Here is a 23,840-nt window from a genome sequence, read left to right on the forward strand (position 1 = left end):
CGTCTACGTTTCTGATCTTGCTCGTTTCTGTGTCTGCTCTTCGTTGTATTCGTTCCTGGGGCTGTGGAAGGGAAGCCGAGAGGTAAATACGTGCGGCAGGGCCGGAGCCACAGGCGGCCCCCGGACATCGGGCTACATACTGCGGCTAAATCCAGGGCTGTCGCCCGCTTTTATTAGCTCCACGTACGGAGCACGATTCTGTGCTGTGCGGCATGAATGAAGACAATGCTCTGCAGCGAGTGTACAGTGTCTATGGACAGGGACAGTACAGCCTTGTATAGGACCTGGAGTAACATGAGGGCACAGGGGCTTATTGGGAAGGACTTCTAGGGGGAGATGAATATTTTGAGGGTCTTTTTTATGAATTGGACAACACTATGAAGTTCCCTAATATCATACACATAGTATCACAATTATATTACGGGTGTGATGACACTTTGTCCAGTGTTTAGCAGTGCAATGATGTGGCCTAAGGTTACAATGTATGACAATGTCAGCGCCTGAGTTATAGGACTAATTCATGCTAGCAGGGACCATACATGGAGTTTATAGGCAGGATACAAGTCTAATATCCTAATAATATGCAGTACTTATACTTTATTATCTGAGGGACCTTAAGTGGGTTTTCTGGATAGAAGAAAAACCATCTAAAGGGTTGGTTCACACTAGCGCTTGTATTCCGTCCGCAAGGAGTCCGCATGGAGACCCCCCCCCCTCCCGAACGGAATACCAACGCTAATGCAAGCGCTGTGCAGTTAAGCACACGGAGCCCATAGACTATAATGGGCTCCGTGTGCTTGCCGCGCACTGCCCGCACAATTCATTCGTTCGGGCAGTGCGCAGCAAGCACACGGAGCCCATTATAGTCCATTGTCCATTGTGATTGCATTCCGTCCGGGGGGTCTCCATGCGGACTCCTTGCGGACGGAATACAAGTGCTAGTGTGATCCAACCCTAAGGCTGAAGCCCCATGTTGCGAAAACGCAGCTTCTTTTGTTGCGTTTTTTTTTATCCAAAGCCAAGAAGGGCTACAGGAGGAATGGGAAATATATAGGAAGCTCTTATACTTCTACTTAATCCACTCCTGGCTTTAGCTCCAAAAACCGCAGCAAAATCTGCAACAAAAAAAGTTGCGTTTCCCCATTGTGGGGCCTTAACCTAAAGGTGCATTCACACGGAGGAAAAGCAGAAAAAGGAACCCATTGAAGTCTATGGGAGGCTTTTTCTTCAGCGCTGAAATTCCACACCAAATTCCTCACCATTTTCCTCTGTGTGAATGCAGCCTAAGACGGCGGCCACTTGTTTTGATGCCGATTTTACTGTGGTTTTTTTTTTTTTTTTTTTTGTGTCAGACAGAAGTGGATTTGGCAGGATGGAGTTGTATAAGTGCTTCCTGTGTAGTATTAATTTCCTTTAACCCCTTCCCGCCGATGGCATTTTTTGATTTTCGTTTTTGACTCCCCTCCTTCTAAACCCCATAACTTTTTTATTTCTCCGATCCCAGAGCCGTATGAGGTCTTAATCTTTGCGGGACAAATTTATGATGCCACCATTAATTATTCTGTATAATGTACTGGGAAGTTGGAAAAAATTCAGAATGGGGGGATTTTAAGAAAAAATGCCTTTCTGCGACTTTCTTACTGGCTTCGGTTTTACGGGTCTTGAACCCCAGGGGGTCTGATCACTAATGCAATGCGTTACAAAACATCATTTCTTTTGCAGGCTGCATAGAATAGCCTGCAAAAGAAAGAGACTGCAGACTGGCCAGGGAGTCTTTACAAGGCTCCTGACTGTCATGGAAACGTGACGTCGGCCCTGGAGATTGCTCCAGGTGCCGGCGATCACCGGCAAAATGGCGGCGCCCATGCACCGCCGGGAAAATGGTGCCTCCGGCGCCTTTGACCGAGGCGCCGGAGGGGTAATGCCTCCGATCGGTCCCTGGACCGATCAGAGGCATTGGTGCTGGCTGCCTGCTGTGTAAAACAGTAGACACACAGCGGCTATGGCAGCCGCCCGACTCCCGGGCGGCTGCCATAGTTAAACACCCTAGTACGGCGGATGTCGGGAAAGGGTTACAGCCACTCTTGTCTATGCCCTACAAATCTGCAGCAGATTCTATGGGACAATGCTGCAGTTCTGAGAGGACCTTTGGCCACCTCCACCAAGTCCAATTAATAGATGCTGCTCCACTGATTCCAGCACAAATGCAATTTTTTTCTGTAGCCCCCACCATTCTGGAGGAATAAGTGTAATTATTTTTGGTGCCTGATGTGCTATTTAAGCTCTGTAATGTCAGAAGGGCGGTATCAGGCAGGGGGCATGATTTATAGCTCCAAAGAGAGCCAGCCAATGTTAGAGCTCAGAATCACACCCTTGTCTTTTACTGCCTGACACCGCCCTCTTGACACTACAGAGCCTAAATAGCATGTCAGAAACCAAATATAACGGCATTGATTGTTCAGGAAAAGTGGGAGCTAAAGAAAAAAATTCCACCTGTTCCAGAATCAGCAGAGCAACAGCTGTTAATTCATGTAAAGAAATGGACTTGTTGGTGACAGGTTTTCTTTACAGCTGCCACTACAGATCATATTATTGAGCAGCATGGCTCCACATCATGTAAACACTACCAGGAGTCGTGCTGTCCTGAACAGCAGATCTGGGCAGGTGTAATGCTCTAACAGATCTAATATTGATGGCCTTCTCTAAGAATAGGCCATCAATATTAGAAATTGAATAACCCCTTTAATCCCATATTAAATAGGCCAAAAAAGAAGAGGCACCGAGCCAACCTTGGTGTAGTATTTTTTTAATCAAAAAGTCAGGGTAAGCAGAAACAAATGGTCGCTCACCTGGTGGGGTTGTGTGAGACACAACCACCTCCATAGTGTATCTTAGGAATGGATGTCACAGGTAAACGTAGGCGGCAGCTGGATATACGTCTGGGAGACATAAAGGCAACAACATTGGGGCCTGTACTGTTCAGGAACTTTTACATTAGCCTCCAACCTGTGTCTCTCTGCTATAACTACCAACTATAACTCCCAAAGTATGCTTGTAAGGGCTTGCTAGGAGTGATAGTTTTGCAACAGCATCATTGGCAAAGGTGCTTGTAAGGGCTAGTTCACACGTGATAACTTGTGTGCATGTTCCGTCGCGGCTGCCGCAACAGGATGCCGGTGCAGTGCACGTGAACGCATTGCGGTTCTTTCCGCAGCGCTTTTAAGAGAAGGTTCAGAGTTTTCCTCTGTGGACTTTCTCTTAACATTATATCTACAAGAAAGCCGTCGGTGTTTCCGTAGATATAATTGACATGCTGCGATTTGCAAAGCCGCAATGGCTTTGCAAATCGCAGCGTGTCCGCACTGCGATCTTTTCCGCAGAGTCGGGATGGAATTTGCATGAATCCCATCCACTTTTCCTGCACTGTACAACGCCGCAATTTTGTCTCCGCTGCAGGCACATCGTGGCGTTTACGTCCCGTGGGGCTCTGGCCTGAAGGAGTTTTCTTGACCCCAAACAAAGATTGAGAAAACCCATGATCAGCTGTCCTTTGTCCTGCCTTCCCAGCTGCAGCTCTCCAGGCTTTGGCCTTTATTTTCAGCATTCCAGAAGTGATATCAATAGCCTTCTACATGGCCAGAGCAGGCATACACTTTTTAAATTTTCATCGCAAAAGTTGTGGTCCTGTGGTAGCAATGATGAGCACGCTTTACTGTAGAAGCAACTTATTATTCAATAACTTATTGCTGAAGTATCAGCACTGAACACTGATGTTGAGGGCCGGGGCTGCAGCCGGGAAGGCTGGATGAAGGACAGTTGCAAATGGCTTATTTTTGTTATTTTAATGCCATTGCTTGTAATGTTATGACATTCCTTGTACCACTAGTGCACTATAGTATCTTCCTGTGCCAGCAGCTGTGGAGTCATATACAGGGGACTAGGAAACACATTGAGCTATGAGGCCACTGTATGGGGAAAACTACATTTGGCAACATCTACACTTGTGTTGGAGGTTCCTTTAGGAGTCTTCATGGCATATTCTGCGTACTATCTCAGACTAAATAAGGCTGCATGTGTAGCCTTTTCATTCTGCTAAATGACAGACACAATAACGGAAACTAAACAGATTGTATAATAATGTATGGGATCTACTGGGTTCCATCGGCATCCATCATTTAACAAATCAGTCTCCAGTTTGCAGTTTATATTTGTGACGGAACAGAACAATGGAATATCTGATAGCGACAGTAGCCTAGCCTTGGCTTTCAGGCACCTTACAGCTGGTGAGACAGAGGGCAAGCACGCTGCTGAATTTAGTAGTAAGTTCTTCTGCAAGTTTTTTTTTTTTTTTAACCTGCTGTTTAATTTCTGGTTCATTTGCATCCTTCAGACTTTGCATTGGAAGGGTTGAAGGCTGTGAGTAAAACTTGCAGAACAGGTCACTTTGTACATTGGGTGTTCCAGCATGTAGCCTTATGGCCCCGTGTGACCTTATGGATCAATCCTTCTTGAAAGTAAACGAGTGTTTGTGGTGCATCTATTAGCCAGAGTCCTGTAACTGACATTTTCCTTGATTACATTTTGGACCCAACCTAAAATTTAAAGGGAACCTGTCAGGTCCAAAATGCCTTCCAAACTACTAATAGTGCAGTGTGAAGTCCTTTAATAGGAGCAGAATCAACAGTTTGTAACCATAAAGGTATGTAACAACTCAGAGAATCATTTTGTAAAGCGGCATTCACACAGAGTTTTCTGACGCGGAATCCGCACAGAAAATAGCCTCCTGTTGACATCAATGGATTCTGCGTGGAAAACGGAACCCATTAGAGTCAATGGGAGGCTTTTTTTCCACGTGGATTCTGCGTCAGAATCCACGCCAGAGACCTTTGTGTAAATGCCCCCTTAGAGCTACAAATCTGTTAGTTCTTCAGCGATGAGCTTCCACCACATATGTGAAAAGAGCCTCAGCTACAGCTCAGCCACTACAGGCTGCACACCTGCCCTTTACCATAGAAACATAAAATGGTGATGGCTACACTTGTGCATTTTCGTTCTTCCTTATTTTTTGTTCTGTTGCTTATGAGATTTATTTTGCCTTGTTATTTTTTCCTGACGTAGTTGAAGGTCCTTCTTCTATCTCTCCATGACCATGAATGCAAGCAGAAGTGTGTTGGGATCCACAAAAAGTTCAGCTGCCTTCACACCGGTTGAGTTCATAGTGGGGTAATACTTGGGATGGGTCATCAATTGAGGATTGGGGAAGTCCAACACCTGGGACTCTTGCTCCAGTTATTAGTTATCCAGTTAGCTACAGCCTCTTCACTACTTAGGGAGCGTTACACTACTGTCTGTGTCCGACAGGTAGTGTCCGCTCAAAATCTGGCACGGACATTAGGAGCGGACACTAGCTGTGTCCGTGACACCTGTCATTTATTTAAATGGGCATCGGGTTTGTTCTTTTGCACTCCGTGCCTGTCCTTCACTGTCCGCAAGTAAAGATGTCCAACTTTTCAAGCGGACAGAAAAACCCGACATGAAATCTAATTCCGCTCTTTTCTGCCCTTCCAGCTTCTACTATGACTTATTAGGCTGAGATGAATGGGTGTAATTGGCTCAGGGCATGGGTTCTGTGGCTGAATTACTAGTAGAAGATGCCGTAAGGTCGAGCAGCACGCTTATGTTTTTTTCAATGAACACTTATTTCCGTAAGACTAGAGCTGCTGCTTCTGGGGCCCCAAGGCAACTTGATCTGTGCAGGTTTCCAGTCTCTGTCCCCCATAGATGACTTGCTAATGAGTATGAAATATTCCTTTATATGGGCTGAAAAACCTCTTTTAGTTCAGGTCCTTCGTTGCGAAAATTCAGGTTTGTTTTTTTTTTGTTGTTGCAGATTTTATTGCAGTTTTTTGAGCCAAAGCCAAGAATGGCTACAGAAGAAATGGGAACGATATAGGAAGTTTTTATTCGTCTACCTTTTGCTAAATCCACTCCTGGCTTTGATTAAAAAAAAAAAAAAAACACAGCAAAACCTGCAACAAACAGAGCTGCAATTCTGCAACGTGGGGCTTTAGCCTTAATGAAAAAATGTCAATAGGCGAAAGACTTTAATGGTGCTGGCCATATCTCTAACAACATTTTACTTTTTCAGGTGGTTTACTATGTCGTCCTGGGTGAAGGTCACAAGGGGTCAGCCACAGAAACCCGTAGCTGGCAAAAAGTAAGTTTTGTGATTTTTGTTTATTACATAGCAATGTTTGCTGTAGAAAATGTTATTTTCTGCTCTTTTCTACATTTATCTTTGCCTCTGAAAAAGACGGGGGCAGATTTAGTATATGTCATTGGGAGGGAGTGGTGCTTCAAGTGTAGGCAGACTTTATTATTTTCACTAAGAAGATGATGCAAGTAATGGCTGATATCTACACCGGCCCCTAGCTGGTGTATATTTCAGCTACTGGCGCATGGACCAGTCAAGAGATGCTGAATTTCTCTCATTTTGTTGACTTGCCCTTGAGCATATTTCTGCTTCGTATAACCTTTGTATTCTACAGATCTGTAATGCAACACTTATAGGCTTCTGTGGAGTCTTACGGTATGCCTTCTAACCCATATGTAGGTTTTTCTATAGAGACATACTGTATGATTAAGACAGAAGACAGAAAAGGTGGTGGCATGCCCTATCAGCATTGCTTGTATGGGAGAGTAACATAATACGAAGTACGATATGTTGGAATCTTTTGTAGTAAATACATCTTAGACATTCATGTTAGGGCCCTTTCACACAGAGTTTACGCTCTGTGTATTCTGTACATTTTACACGTGTAAAAATACATGATGACTCTGCTATAGTAGTCCGTATCAGTGATGGCGACGATAGGGAATACAGAGACTTAAACCGGGATTTTGTTGAATGGTGCCAGCAGAATCACCTCAGGATTAATGCTGGGAAGACCAAGGAGATGGTGGTGGATTTTAGCAAACGGAGAAGTGCTCCGACCCCGGTGGAGATCCAAGGGACATGCATTGAGATAGTCAGGACCTATCTGGGCGTGCTCCTCAATAATAAACTAGACTGGGCTGATCACCTGGAGGTGCTGCACAGAAAGCATCACAGCAGCCTCTACCTGCTCAGGTGGCTGAGGGCCTTCGGAGTCCAGGGGCCACTTCTTAGGGCCTTCTGCAACTCTGTGGTTGCTTCAGCCATCTTTTTCGGTGTGGCCTGCTGGGGGAGCAGTGCAATATATCAACCAAGGACAGAAATAGACTTGACAGGCTGATCAGGAGGGCCAGCTCTGTCCTGGGGATCCCCTTGGACCCAGTACAGGTGGTGGGTGACAGAAGGATACTGTCCGTGGTGACCTCCATGCGGGAGAACAAATCCCACCCCATGTATGAGACCTTGATGGGACTTGGCAGTACTGTAAGTGACCGTCTGCTTCACCCCAAGTGTGAGAAGGAGCGCTATCACAAGTCCTTCCTTCCAACCGCGACCAGGCTGTATAATCTACATCAGACCAAGCGAAGATCACTCCGCACAGAGTACTAATGATTATGACTATGAAGTCTTCCTTCTTTCTCTTCCGTTCCTTAGCTGCTATGGACTCCTAGTATATCTTCTCTTCTCAGCTTATGTGTGTCTACGTCTGTAATATATTACTATGTATTATTCTGTATCTGTATTACTATGCTGCTGTAACATACTGAAATTTCCTGACTGTGGGACTATTAAAGGATTATCTTATCTTATGTAGTTAGCCATTGAGTTCAATGGCATGTTCGTATAACGCGTGTCTTTTTGCGCGCAAACAGATGTGCGTTATACGAAAAAGCCATTGAACTCAATGGCTAACTACATAAGATAAGATAATCCTTTAATAGTCCCACAGTCAGGAAATTTCAGTATTGAAAAACTTATTGAATTTCTCTATGGCCATCGGTATTTCTTAATACATAACTAACATGAGTCTTAATCTATGTTACACCAGTGTACCACTTTTTAAAAACCTATCAATATATTTTTGGAGCATTTAGATGGATTTTTACACACAGGGTCTCACTTGAGATTTCACGCATGCTTTTTTTTTCTAGACACCCCTTCCCCTACAACAAGTTTATATCCTACACATTTTCATTCAGATATTGCTTATAGATTTTAATAGGTGTATTAATACACAGAATTCTTCATATTTCTTGAAATATAAGTGAATCTAGCCCACATGTACAGGACCTTTAAGACTATAGAATGGATGGCTTATTAGCTTGACCTCCATATATGAAGAAAAAAAACTATGTGACAGAACAGTAAAATATGGCACAGTATTAATAAGATGCTAGAAGTCCTAGATCTGAGGTCTGCCTCATATAAACACGTTATGAGCACTGTGTCACAGGGGACGGTGCTGCTAAAATAAGATGGGTATGACACACATACTGAATTCCTCTATGGCCACACAGCATTTCTTCAGGGGCCTTTTCCAGAGCCCGAGTTCCATATTTAGTTTCTTTTTAAAGGGGATCTTTTTTTTTTTTTTTTTTTTTTTTTCCTTCTTACATGAATGAGCACCAGATTACATTGAAGTTTTGGTTTTACACATGTAACGCAGCCGCGCACAATGATAGACTGTAGCCATATGGAAAACCAAGATGTGTTTAGTTACAAGATCTCAATATAGACTTCAATAAAGGAGCTGTAAAACTGTAGTAGAAGCATAATGCACTACAGACACATGTAGCTATTACAGCATACAAGTATGTGTGTAGATAGATAGATAGATATAGATATTAACACTTGTATGTGTATATCTAACGTATACTTTAACTGAACATCATTGTATGAAATGGTGCTACTAGGCCATTGCATACTATTTTTTTAATGGTGTACGGATGTGAGAAGATGTCAGGCAGAGTACTGTAATCTCGCTATATCTCCCCTAGATTTTTAACTTATTTGTGGTCCGCTGTGAGTCTTGAGTAGGCCTCAGCTCCAGGTGTAGACCCTGGGCTCATTACTGGGCCAGAAAAGGCTGCAGCTCCTGCATTGTGTGCAGTTCCTTGGAGTGAGAGGAGGCGTCGCGTCTGGTTCTGTCCTGTAACCCTGAGTCCGGTGAGACTATATTGTACTTGTTTTGTTTGTGTCGCTGGTAGTAAGCCACATGTATAGTTAGGTTATCATTTCTGTTTAGTTAGTCGCTCAGATGAGAAGGATTTTATTCTGTTTTTGCCTGAAGTTAAGGCTGTATTTTATTTTGCTCATTTTGTGCCTGAAGTCCAGGTTTATTTATTTTACTGTTTTTTGTTTTTTTTTTTGGTTTTTTTTCTAAATAAACCTGTTTGCTGCATATTTTGTGTTCCTGTCTTTGACTGTTTGGGTCCGCTCCATTGCTACTACTGAGCTACCTCTCCCACAATGTCTACCTATTTTTGAGTTTTTAGTGTGTATATTGGAAACATTCCTGGCCATCTCCCTGAACATTAATCACAAACGTAATATGACAGTATACAGTAGAGCATGACCTAGAATTTTTCAACCAGGTAGAGCGTGCTGAGGCAGAGACTTGTTTGACACCTAACCCATCATGTATTAAATTGACAGCTATTATCAGTGAAATCTAAGGCCAGTTGTTTCCCCCCCCTTCCTCATTTTCCTATGTGCTGGGAGTTCCAGTGGCCTGGCTTCTAGTGATCAGACACATATTCACTATCCTTTCTCAGCAAACATTATATATGGTGGGATTATCCCTTTAACCGGTTAAGGACCGCCGTACGTAAATTTACGGCCTGCGGTCCAGGTACCTAAAGACCGGACTATTGTAAAAATACGTCCTGTCTTTAGGTACCTATTTCGCGGGGGGAGGGGTGCGGGGAGGACGGGGGTTAGGTGTTACTAACACCTAACCCCTTCCTCAATAACGTCCAGTCGGAACGGAGTCCGACTGGACGTTTTAACCCTTTCGATCGCGCCGTGAAACATCACGGCGCGATCGAAAGGCATCCGCCAGCAATTGAATCAGATCGGCACCCCCCGTGGCGAGATCGGAGGATGCCGATAGCAGTAAAAGGTAGTCTGGGGTCTGGCCAGTGACCCCAGACTGCCCGAAGCCCCCACATACCTGGTGATCCTGCCAGGACCTTCTGATGTCAGGCTGTGCGTCTACACAGCCTGACATCCTGCTACGGAATGCCATGTGGGACACCTGCAGGCTGTGTCTCACATGGCATTCTATATCAGCAAAGTATTGCTGATTGAAGTGTCCTAAATGGACACATGAAAAAGTAAAAAAAAATGAAAAAAAAAATAAAATGAAGTGTATGAAAAAAATTAATAAAGTTATAAAGCCCAAAAATCCCTTTTTCTCAATAGAAAATGAATTATATAAAAAAAGAACTAAAAAGTAATAAAAACAATGCATATTTGGTATTGTCGCGTCTGTAACAATCTGTACAATAAAACTGAAATAATATTTAATGTACACGGCGAACGCCGGAAAAAAAAAACGGAAAAAACTCGCCGGAAGTAATGATTTTTCGCCATCTCTCCATACAAAATATGCTATAAAAAGTGATCAAAAAGTCATATGCATCCGACAACAGTACCAATAAAAAGCGCAGGTTGTCCCGCAAAAAATAAGCCCTCAACCAACTCTGTCAACCGAAAAATAAAAATGTTACGCCTCTTAGAAGATGCGATGCAAAAAACATTGATTTATGTCCCCAAATGTGTTTTTCCTCTGCAGAACTAGTAACACATAAAAAAATAATATAAATGAGGTATCGCCGTAACCGTACCGACCCGCAGAATAAAGGGAACATGTTACTTATACTGTACGCTGCATGGTGTAAAATTAAAAAAGTAAAATTCAATGCCAGGATTGATTTTTTTTTTTTAAATCCAGCAAAAAAGGGTTAATAAAATGTATTCAATAAGATGTAGACACCCAAAAATGGTGTCATTACGAAATGCATCTCATCCCGCAAAGAATAAGCCCTTATATGGCCGCGTCACCAGAAAAATAAAGAAAATATAGCATCTCACAATGTGAAGACAAAAACCCTCAAAAATCGCCAAATTATTAGAACACAACTGGCTGCGTCAGGAAGGGAATATATAAGCTGTGTGAGCGAATGTCAGGGGACATCCCAGATTTACAGCTTATGAGGGAACAGACACCAGAAGTGACCCCTAAAGTGACCCCCAGAGTGACTCCCCCAATCATAGGAGCTACTGGGACATAGTAGGGAATTTGGTGTTTGCAATGTCCTCCGCACTGCTTATATATTCCCTCTTCGCCATCCGCTGTGCAGTCACGTCCGGGATACTAATACTCACTACACCCCCTGATAAATTCTTTGAGGGGTGCAGTTTTCAAAATGGGGTCACTCCTGGTACCCCATGGAATCCACTTTTCTGGTACCTTACAGGCTCTACAAACATGACATGGTGTCCAGATACCAAACATCTGAATCTGTACTCCAAAAGCCGCATAGCGCTCCTTCCCTTCTGCGCCCTGCTGTGCCCAAACTGCAGTTTATGACACATGTATGACACATGTATGACACTGGTGTACCCCGGATAACGGACATAATGTCATATGTGGGTATAAACTGATATTAGGACACAGCCGGACACAGAAGGGAAGAAGGGTCATTTGGTTTTTGGAGCACAGACGGTTTGGTTTTTGGATGCCATGACACTTTTGTAGAGCTGAAACGCTAGTAAAGTGGAATCCCCTGATATGAGACGTTATTTTGGAAACTACACCCCTGAAGGATTTCTCCAGGGGTACAGAGAGCATTTTTAACCCCCAAGTGTTGCTATAACTTATTATCCATAAATGAATACGAAGCGGATTGTGAGAGGTGAAAATGACCATTTTTCCAGGAATCTGTCCTTTCAGTGCGTAATATGTTGTGCCCACCTTGTATCAGAGATGAACGCTCTAAAAGCTGTTGTGCCTGGGATACCCGTTTAACAGTTTTTGGAGTGTCTCTGCTGACATAAGTCGGGCACAACATGTTGCACACTGAAATGGCAAATCTGTAAAATTTTCATTTTTAACTTCTCTATCAGTTGCAATTTCATTTCTGGAAACTAAATAAATGCAACACTCAAGGGTTAAAAATTCTCGCTACACCACTTGATAAATCCCATCAGTGGGGTAGTGTCCAAAATGGGGTGACATGTCTGCGGATTCCACTTTATTGGCAATTCAGGGGCTTTGCAAAAGTGGCATGACGTCCAAAAACCAAACTGTGCTCTAAAAACCAAAATAGCGCTCCTTCCCTTCTGTCCCCGGCTGTGTCCAAACAGCCATTTCTACCCACATATGGTATTAAGTCCGTTATCCGGGGTACACCAGTGTCATACATGTGGGCATACACTGCTATTTGGGTACGCAGCAGGGTGCAGATGTGAAGGAGCAATATGTGCTTTTGGAGTGCAGATTTAGATTCTTCGTTTTTGGACACCATGTCACATTTGCAGAGACCCTAAAATTGCCCCTACAAAATGGGGTCACTTCTTGGTGAATTCCAGTTTACTGGAACCTCCAGGGCTCTGCAAAAACATCATGGCGCCCAGAGGGTCCCTCTAAATCTGTACCCCAAAAGCTAAAACGCACAGTGGTCCTTCCCTTCTGAGCCCTGCTGTGTGCCCAAGCAGCAGTTTACACCCACATATATAATTTTTTGACCCCCGGGATGGCCCACTTAATAGTTTTAGGAGTGCAGATCTCTGACAACACAAAGTGGGTGCAACGTATTGGGCACCGAAATGGCATATTTTTAAAAATTTCAATTTTCATTTTGTACATTAATTTTTGGGAAGCATTTTAGGCTCAAAATGATAATACCCCTTGATACATTCCTTGACAGGTGTAGTTTCTAAAATGGGGTCACTTTTGAGGGGTTTCCATTGTATTGATACTTTAGGGGCTCTGCAAATGCGACATGGCCCCTGAAAACTATTCCAGCAACATCTGCCCTCCAAAATCCAAATAGCGTTCTTTCCATTCTGAGCCCCACCATGTACCCATACAGCAGATTATGGCCACATATGGGGTATTGCCGTGTTCAGAAGAAATTGTGTAACAAACTGTGGGGGGCTTTTAATTCTTAAACTATTTACAAAATTAAAACTATGGCGCTAAATGGACGATTTATTGGGAAAAAAAAGTAATTTTTCATTTTCACGTCCCAATGTTAATAAAATCTGTGAAACACCTGTGAGGCCAAAATACTCACTCTACCCCTAGACAAATTCTATGAGGGGTGTAGTTTCCAAAATAGGGTCACTTATAGGGGGTTTCCACTGTATTGGTACTTTAGGGGCTCTGCAAATGCGACATGGGACCTGAAAAATATTCCAGCAAAATCTGCCCTTCAAAAGCCAAATAGCCCTCTTTCCATTCTGAGCCCCGCCATGTTCCCATACAGCAGATTATGACCACATATGGGGCATTTCTGTGTTCAGGAGAATTTGTGTAACGAACTTTAGGGAGCTTTTTCTCCTTTATCCTCTTGTGAAAATTAAAAATTTGGGGCTAAATTGACAGTTTGTTGGAAAAAAAGTAATTTTTCATTTTCATGGCCCAATGTTAATAAAATCTGTGAAACAGCTGTAGGGTCAAAATGCTCACTCTACCCTTTAATATGTTCTGTGGGGGGTGTAGTTTCCCAAATGGGGTCACTTTTAGGGGGTTTCCACTGTATTGGTACTCTAGGGGCTCTGCTAATGCGACATGGCACCTAAAATTATTCCAGCAAAATCTGCCATCCAAAAGCCAAATAGTGCTCCTTCCATTCTGAGCCCCGCCATGTTCCCATACAGCAGATTATAGCCACATATGGGGTATTGCCGTGTTCAGGAGAAATTTTTAACAAACTGTGGGGGGCTTTTACTCCTTTAACCCCTTGTGAAAATGAAAACTTTGGAGATAAAGTGACATTTTAGTAATTTTTCATTTACACATCCACAAGGGCTTACAGGGATAGGGACAGAAGGAGAGGGGGGAGACAGTTCAGATGGCAGTGCGGTGATAGTGTTATTGGAGGTTGTAGGCCTTCCTGAATAGGTGAGTCTTCAGCGCCTTCTTGAATCCTGTGATTGTGGGGGTCAGTCTTATGTGTCTTGGTAAGGAGTTCCAGACTATGGGGATGCACGGGAGAAATCTTGGAGGCGGTTGTGTGAGGAGCGGATGAGTATATAATAATCATCGCCCTGCTCTAATGGAATTCTTTCATCTGTCCTCTTTATAGGGCTTGACTTTTGCTGGACATAAGCTCATTTTCCTACAGTGTTCTGATAAGTCGCTGTTGTTGCCTTTTAGTCCATCTATTCTTGCTAATAGATATTTTGGCCCCACCTTTTTATTTTATTGTCTGCTTTCCAGATCTACCCAGTCCCAGATTCGTCCAACCTATGTGTACATCTATACCCAGCCTCACGTCTTCCTTTGTCAGCTAGATCACAGCTAGGTAGTCCTATCAGTAAGACATCTTGGGAAAAACCAACTGCACTTCTCCAGGGGGATTTCCTCTTGAATAGAAGCTCCCTAGAGATGTTACTATAGCAACAGCAATGCCTATAGCTTCACTCTCTTGTAATTCCATGGCAACATACCCTCCAACCAAACCAATTTATCTAGTACAATGTGGTTTTGTGACGGACACAAGCAGTGTTGGCTTCCATATTACACGTATAATAATGACGCTGCTCTTGTGTATTATATTACTCTCCTGTGACGGACACAAGCAGTGTTTGCTTCCATATTACACGTATAATAATGACGCTGCTCTTGTGTATTATATTACTCTCCTGTGACGGACACAAGCAGTGTTTGCTTCCATATTACACGTATAATAATGACGCTGCTCTTGTGTATTATATTACTCTCCTGTGACGGACACAAGCAGTGTTGGCTTCCATATTACACGTATAATAATGACGCTGCTCTTGTGTATTATATTACTCTCCTGTGACGGACACAAGCAGTGTTTGCTTCCATATTACACGTATAATAATGACGCTGCTCTTGTGTATTATATTACTCTCCTGTGACGGACACAAGCAGTGTTGGCTTCCATATTACACGTATAATAATGACGCTGCTCTTGTGTATTATATTACTCTCCTGTGACGGACACAAGCAGTGTTTGCTTCCATATTACACGTATAATAATGACGCTGCTCTTGTGTATTATATTACTCTCCTGTGACGGACACAAGCAGTGTTTGCTCCCCATATTACACGTATGATAATGACGCTGCTCTTGTGTATTATATTACTCTCCTGTGACGGACACAAGCAGTGTTTGCTTCCATATTACACGTATAATAATGACGCTGCTCTTGTGTATTATATTACTCTCCTGTGACGGACACAAGCAGTGTTTGCTCCCCATATTACACGTATGATAATGACGCTGCTCTTGTGTATTATATTACTCTCCTGTGACGGACACAAGCAGTGTTTGCTTCCATATTACACGTATAATAATGACGCTGCACTTGTGTATTATATTACTCTCCTGTGACGGACACAAGCAGTGTTGGCTTCCATATTACACGTATAATAATGACGCTGCACTTGTGTATTATATTACTCTCCTGTGACGGACACAAGCAGTGTTGGCTTCCATATTACACGTATAATAATGACGCTGCTCTTGTGTATTATATTACTCTCCTGTGACGGACACAAGCAGTGTTTGCTTCCATATTACACGTATAATAATGACGCTGCTCTTGTGTATTATATTACTCTCCTGTGACGGACACAAGCAGTGTTTGCTTCCATATTACACGTATAATAATGACGCTGCTCTTGTGTATTATATTACTCTCCTGTGACGGACACAAGCAGTGTTGGCTTCCATATTACACGTATAATAATGACGCTGCTCTTGTGTATTATATTACTCTCCTGTGACGGACACAAGCAGTGTTTGCTTCCATATTACACGTATAATAATGACGCTGCTCTTGTGTATTATATTACTCTCCTGTGACGGACACAAGCAGTGTTTGCTTCCATATTACACGTATAATAATGACGCTGCTCTTGTGTATTATATTACTCTCCTGTGACGGACACAAGCAGTGTTTGCTTCCATATTACACGTATAATAATGACGCTGCTCTTGTGTATTATATTACTCTCCTGTGACGGACACAAGCAGTGTTTGCTTCCATATTACACGTATAATAATGACGCTGCTCTTGTGTATTATATTACTCTCCTGTGACGGACACAAGCAGTGTTTGCTTCCATATTACACGTATAATAATGACGCTGCTCTTGTGTATTATATTACTCTCCTGTGACGGACACAAGCAGTGTTTGCTTCCATATTACACGTATAATAATGACGCTGCTCTTGTGTATTATATTACTCTCCTGTGACGGACACAAGCAGTGTTTGCTTCCATATTACACGTATAATAATGACGCTGCTCTTGTGTATTATATTACTCTCCTGTGACTGACACAAGCAGTGTTTGCTTCCATATTACACGTATGATAATGACGCTGCTCTTGTGTATTATATTACTCTCCTGTGACGGACACAAGCAGTGTTTGCTTCCATATTACACGTATGATAATGACGCTGCTCTTGTGTATTATATTACTCTCCTGTGACGTACACAAGCAGTGTTTGCTCCCCATATTACACGTATGATAATGACGCTGCTCTTGTGTATTATATTACTCTCCTGTGACTGACACAAGCAGTGTTTGCTTCCATATTACACGTATGATAATGACGCTGCTCTTGTGTATTATATTACTCTCCTGTGACGGACACAAGCAGTGTTTGCTTCCATATTACACGTATAATAATGACGCTGCTCTTGTGTATTATATTACTCTCCTGTGACGGACACAAGCAGTGTTTGCTTCCATATTACACGTATAATAATGACGCTGCTCTTGTGTATTATATTACTCTCCTGTGACTGACACAAGCAGTGTTTGCTTCCATATTACACGTATAATAATGACGCTGCTCTTGTGTATTATATTACTCTCCTGTGACGGACACAAGCAGTGTTTGCTTCCATATTACACGTATAATAATGACGCTGCTCTTGTGTATTATATTACTCTCCTGTGACGGACACAAGCAGTGTTTGCTTCCATATTACACGTATGATAATGACGCTGCTCTTGTGTATTATATTACTCTCCTGTGACGTACACAAGCAGTGTTTGCTCCCCATATTACACGTATGATAATGACGCTGCTCTTGTGTATTATATTACTCTCCTGTGACGGACACAAGCAGTGTTTGCTTCCATATTACACGTATGATAATGACGCTGCTCTTGTGTATTATATTACTCTCCTGTGACGGACACAAGCAGTGTTTGCTTCCATATTACACGTATAATAATGACGCTGCTCTTGTGTATTATATTACTCTCCTGTGACTGACACAAGCAGTGTTTGCTTCCATATTACACGTATAATAATGACGCTGCTCTTGTGTATTATATTACTCTCCTGTGACTGACACAAGCAGTGTTTGCTTCCATATTACACGTATAATAATGACGCTGCTCTTGTGTATTATATTACTCTCCTGTGACGGACACAAGCAGTGTTTGCTCCCCATATTACACGTATGATAATGACGCTGCTCTTGTGTATTATATTACTCTCCTGTGACGGACACAAGCAGTGTTTGCTTCCATATTACACGTATGATAATGACGCTGCTCTTGTGTATTATATTACTCTCCTGTGACGGACACAAGAAGTGTTTGCTTCCCATATTACACGTATAATAATGACGCTGCTCTTGTGTATTATATTACTCTCCTGTGACGGACACAAGCAGTGTTTGCTTCCATATTACACGTATAATAATGACGCTGCTCTTGTGTATTATATTACTCTCCTGTGACTGACACAAGCAGTGTTTGCTTCCATATTACACGTATAATAATGACGCTGCTCTTGTGTATTATATTACTCTCCTGTGACGGACACAAGCAGTGTTTGCTTCCATATTACACGTATAATAATGACGCTGCTCTTGTGTATTATATTACTCTCCTGTGACGGACACAAGCAGTGTTTGCTTCCATATTACACGTATAATAATGACGCTGCTCTTGTGTATTATATTACTCTCCTGTGACGGACACAAGCAGTGTTTGCTTCCATATTACACGTATAATAATGACGCTGCTCTTGTGTATTATATTACTCTCCTGTGACGGACACAAGCAGTGTTTGCTCCCCATATTACACGTATGATAATGACGCTGCTCTTGTGTATTATATTACTCTCCTGTGACGGACACAAGCAGTGTTTGCTTCCATATTACACGTATAATAATGACGCTGCTCTTGTGTATTATATTACTCTCCTGTGACGGACACAAGCAGTGTTTGCTTCCCATATTACACGTATGATAATGACGCTGCTCTTGTGTATTATATTACTCTCCTGTGACTGACACAAGCAGTGTTTGCTTCCATATTACACGTATAATAATGACGCTGCTCTTGTGTATTATATTACTCTCCTGTGACGGACACAAGCAGTGTTTGCTTCCATATTACACGTATAATAATGACGCTGCTCTTGTGTATTATATTACTCTCCTGTGACGGACACAAGCAGTGTTTGCTTCCCATATTACACGTATAATAATGACGCTGCTCTTGTGTATTATATTACTCTCCTGTGACGGACACAAGCAGTGTTTGCTTCCATATTACACGTATAATAATGACGCTGCTCTTGTGTATTATATTACTCTCCTGTGACGGACACAAGCAGTGTTTGCTTCCATATTACACGTATAATAATGACGCTGCTCTTGTGTATTATATTACTCTCCTGTGACGGACACAAGCAGTGTTTGCTTCCATATTACACGTATAATAATGACGCTGCTCTTGTGTATTATATTACTCTCCTGTGACTGACACAAGCAGTGTTTGCTTCCATATTACACGTATAATAATGACGCTGCTCTTGTGTATTATATTACTCTCCTGTGACTGACACAAGCAGTGTTTGCTTCCATATTACACGTATAATAATGACGCTGCTCTTGTGTATTATATTACTCTCCTGTGACTGACACAAGCAGTGTTTGCTCCCCATATTACACGTATGATAATGACGCTGCTCTTGTGTATTATATTACTCTCCTGTGACGGACACAAGCAGTGTTTGCTCCCCATATTACACGTATGATAATGACGCTGCTCTTGTGTATTATATTACTCTCCTGTGACGGACACAAGCAGTGTTTGCTCCCCATATTACACGTATGATAATGACGCTGCTCTTGTGTATTATATTACTCTCCTGTGACGGACACAAGCAGTGTTTGCTTCCATATTACACGTATGATAATGACGCTGCTCTTGTGTATTATATTACTCTCCTGTGACGGACACAAGCAGTGTTTGCTTCCATATTACACGTATGATAATTACACTGCTCTTGTGTATTATATTACTCTCCTGTGACTGACACAAGCAGTGTTTGCTTCCATATTACACGTATGATAATTACACTGCTCTTGTGTATTATATTACTCTCCTGTGACTGACACAAGCAGTGTTTGCTCCCCATATTACACGTATGATAATTACACTGCTCTTGTGTATTATAGTACTCTCCTGTGACTGCCAAACCACATCTTACCTTGGACAGTTTGGTACAGACCTGACACCAGTATGTTCGGGCTAGTTCACACGGGGACATGGACGCTGATTTTGACAGCTGATTTCGCGGCCAAATCAGCCTCCATAAAATGTAGCCCTATGTGAATTGCTAGCTTTTTTTTTTCTGCTAGCTTTTTTATTGCTAGCTTTTTTTGCTAGCAGAAAAAGAAGCAACATGACCTTTCTTCAGGCGTTTAACGCCTGAAAAAATGAATAGGAGTCTATGGGGCACTGAAAAAAACGCTAGCTTATTTTTGCAGCTGTTTTGGCAAAAACAGCGACTGAAACCGCTAGCGTTTTTTTTTTTTTTATCATGTACTTTTTTGTAATGCAAAAAAAAAAAAGCTTCAAAAAACAGTGACTGAAAAAGCGTCAAAAACAGCGTCCAATGCAAAAAACAGTGTCCAAAAGCAACGCTGAAAAATCAGTGACAAAATCAGCTAGGCTTTTTTTCACGTGTGAACTAAGGGCTAGTTCACACGGGGACATGGACGCTGATTTTTGACAGCAGATTTTGCGGCCAAATCAGCGTCCATACAATGTCCACACTATGTGAACTGCTCCCACCGCGACCATCGTGGTCGCGGCTTTCACCTCCGCTGTCGGCTCAAATGAATGAGCCGACATGGAGGGCGCTGCGGCTGGGCGGAAGCCGCGGCTCATCGCGAGCGGCTTCCGCCCGAAAGATAGGTCATGTCGCTTCTTTTTCTGCTAGCTCGCTAGCAGAAAAAAAAAAAAGCGAGCAGTTCACATAGGGATACATTGTATGGACGCTGATTTGGCCGCGAAATCCACTGTCAAAATCAGCGTCCATGTCCCCGTGTGAACTAGCCCTAAGCCTGTTTGCCATTTGTTTGTGCATCCCTATAAAGCTGTTAAAGGTAAATAAACCCATTCCTGTCACCACACTCGCACATTCAGGCTTTGTGCACACAGCTAGCACCCTGACCTGTATTATTCTATGGACCCATACTCGCGTCGGTGCATGGTGGGGCTGTGAGTCTGGGGCAAAACTCAGAACAAGCCGTATTCCTGTTTATTTCGTGACCAGGTCTCAGTGACGTAAATTAATGGGTCCATGTTGGCACAGGCGGCACACGTAATATCATTATGCGCCATTTATCCGCAGACCTGGAAATGCTTACTATGACACAATCTATTGGTCAGCATTTTAGATTTAATGGGAACTAATCTTCAGACAACTTTGATTTTCTAGCATTATTTGTGTTATTAATAAATTTTGTAATTTGCTTAACAAATTTTGGATCATTTCTGTGTATTCTTGCATTCTTTACTCTCTCCCTTGTTTCTGCATTGAGAGCTGTTCCTGCCTCTCGCTGAATGTTACTGTATATGGAGTATAGGATTATGGCGCTGTGTAACACGTAGAGGGAGAGGGGAGGGTCACCTCAAACAATTATGTCTCGGACATTATGAAATATTGCTTTTTGTGTCCTATGAAAGAGGAGATTCAATGCTATCTAAATTATCTAGTAAAAAAAAAAAACGCAATCCGGAAACGGAACGTCACTACCATTACTCCTACCCCCTTCCCTCCAATCAACTCCATTATACTTTCCTTTCTTCTTCCTTCCAGGCTTCTTCCTGTGGTACAATTCCTTCTGCTTCTGTGACATCTGCGCGCACTATAGACCCGGTGAGCACTGCTCTGTGCAACCGATAATCCACCTCTACAGCGCAGGCATGGCAGCAGCATCATAGACCTGCGCAATAGAGGTGGATCGTTGGCTAGAGGGAAATATTGGGTCTATAGCACGCACTGGTAGTCAAAAAAGGATGGGCGTCCCACAGGGGGAAGACTGGAAGGAAGAGGTTTAAGTATATAATGGGGTCAGGGATTGAGCTGGGACAGCTAGAGAGACACGGAGGGACAGATGAAGAGGGGAAGTGAGGTGAGAGGTAGTTAGTGTGGAAGTTACATAACAAGAAGCTGAACCATGTAAACAAATGCGGAAGATAGCAGGAGCCCCAAGAGACACCCAGAAATCACTCAAAACTCTGCTGAAGGTATATGGTGCATTTATTAACTAATTACTTGCACTGACAGACCTTTGTTTTTTTGTTTGTTTTTTTTTAAGAATTTTTGCCTGGAAAACCCCGTTAAGGCAGGACAGTGTTTTCAACCAATGATATCTCTGGAAATAATTTAGATAGCAGTGTAACCTTATTGTCCTATGAAAGAAGAGCCTTCTAGTCACCATGACTTTTAAAGAGTCTCTGTCAGTAGGAAAATTGGTATCAAACTAATGACAGTGATGACTTTTATACTTTCCAAAGATCTTTCTTATTCTTTATGGCAGTGCCATGTTCATGAAATTAGTGTGTTATGCTTCTGCAAATTAGCAGAAAAGGGTTTTAGTGGCAAACTAATGGTGGTACAGATTACAAAGAAATGAACTTCATATTGTTCAGGGGCACAGTGACAACCAAATAATATATTGTATTTAGAATTTTGTACCTGGGGATAAGTCATCTTTGAGAGTCAGATTTACAGAATAGCCTATAATCTGATTGCCTTAAAATTCACCATTGATTTTGGATTCAGCTATGCCAACATGATCCCTTCCAAACCCCTTTTTGTGGTGCATATTTTTATACCCAGTCTTGCGATAACGTGCACAGCCAGAATGCAGATACGAGTACATAGTTGTCCTGTAGTGCTTCGACATTAACCAGAGGCCTAATCCTGCTGAAAGAAAATTGTCAACTCCGTCACAAAAAGTGCTAAATACACAAACCTAGGAAATTAAACTTTCACATTGTCATGGAAACCTGCTATGATACAATATGTCGTGTCGGAAGTCAACATCTAGCTAGGCTGAATGTGCATGTTATTTCAGCAGGGAAATAAACAGCTGTCAGACCCCGCAACATGATCATGATTGATATCTAGTCTGCTGAATCTTGTTTCCTTCTGGCATCTTAGTTGCCATAGACATTGGGCCCCATCATAGTCAGTCGGGTCCGCAGGGCTCTGTGTGTAACCGCTGTTTTATCGATCCACCTTTGAACCTAGCGTAAGCCAAATGATGTGCTTATACTTTCTGCTCTATAGGTGATTTCTTGTTGCAGCAGATATGTAGATAATATACATAATGTGTCACCAGAAAATCAACTATTGATTAAAGAGGACCTTTCACCACCTCCAGCAAGGCTGTCTCTTTATACTAATAGGTGCTGCTCTACTGATTTTGGAAAAGTTGGAATTTTTTTCTCTAGCTCCCACTGTTCCCAAGCAATAATTGCAGCTGTATTTTGTCTGATATGCTATTTAGGTTCTATACTGTCAGATGGGCGGTATCAGGCAGGTGTAGATGGGGTGCGAGAGGTGGGATTCAGAGCTCTGACAGTGGCTTTGAATCTTACCCTCTGTCAGACACTGCCCTTCTAACATTACAGAGCTTAAAGAGGACCTTTCTCCACCTCCGACAAGTCCAGCCCTTTACGTCATTTAATAGTCGCTGCCCCACTGATTCTGGCACAGTTGGATTTTTTCTCTAGCCCCCATAGTTCCCGAGCTATCAACACTGTTAGTTTTGGTGCTTGATATGGTCCAATTTTGTCGAAAGGAGTGGAGCCCTGATGGGTTGGGCTTGCAGAGGAGCCTGTTTGGTGCCAAATTCTATATTTTTTTTTTTTTTTTTTTTTAGCATTTGGCAACCATGCACTCTAAGAATAAAACTTCTCCAGATCTTCAGGATGGAAATTTGCTATATATTATATATAGCCTATCTTCCTCTTATAAAAGGCAAGTTTGCCAAAAATGCACTTTCAAGATTGTGGCGTAGGAATCATCTTTGCTTCTGAATACCCTGAAGTCCATTAGCAGGGATGTAGTTAGTTCCGCTGGTACTTCCACTTCAGTTCTCCTTAAAGCTGTCTGCTCCACTATGGGCCTTGAAGAACCTAGGGAGCCCTTGGAGAAATAAAGATTGAAAACCTCAAGCATATGGAAGAATTGAAGAACATTCCTAGAGATATTACCTCTAGATTTTAAAAGAAAATATCACTTTATAGTAAAGGATGCAGCCCTTTGAGACTGTACCCTGTAAGGTGGACATCCCAATTGCTAAAATATAATAATAAAAAAAATCTCTGCCTTTAGATGATACAGGATTTTTTTGAGGATCTGC

The 23,840-nt window shown here is 42.4% G+C and overlaps 1 protein-coding gene across 1 annotated transcript in view; it reads left to right on the forward strand.

Annotated features, from left to right (window-relative positions):
• LOC142213487 (uncharacterized) overlaps positions 1-23,840 on the forward strand; it is a 53,193-nt gene continuing 29,353 nt past the window's right edge. Inside the window, exons 1-2 of the mRNA XM_075281838.1 lie at positions 1-82; positions 6,149-6,217. Coding sequence (XP_075137939.1) covers positions 6,159-6,217 — 59 coding nt within the window. The 5' untranslated portion in view covers positions 1-82; positions 6,149-6,158. The remainder of the gene's footprint in view (positions 83-6,148; positions 6,218-23,840) is intronic.

Source organism: Leptodactylus fuscus, chromosome 7 (assembly GCF_031893055.1).
Source record: "Leptodactylus fuscus isolate aLepFus1 chromosome 7, aLepFus1.hap2, whole genome shotgun sequence".
NCBI lineage: Eukaryota > Metazoa > Chordata > Amphibia > Anura > Leptodactylidae > Leptodactylus > Leptodactylus fuscus.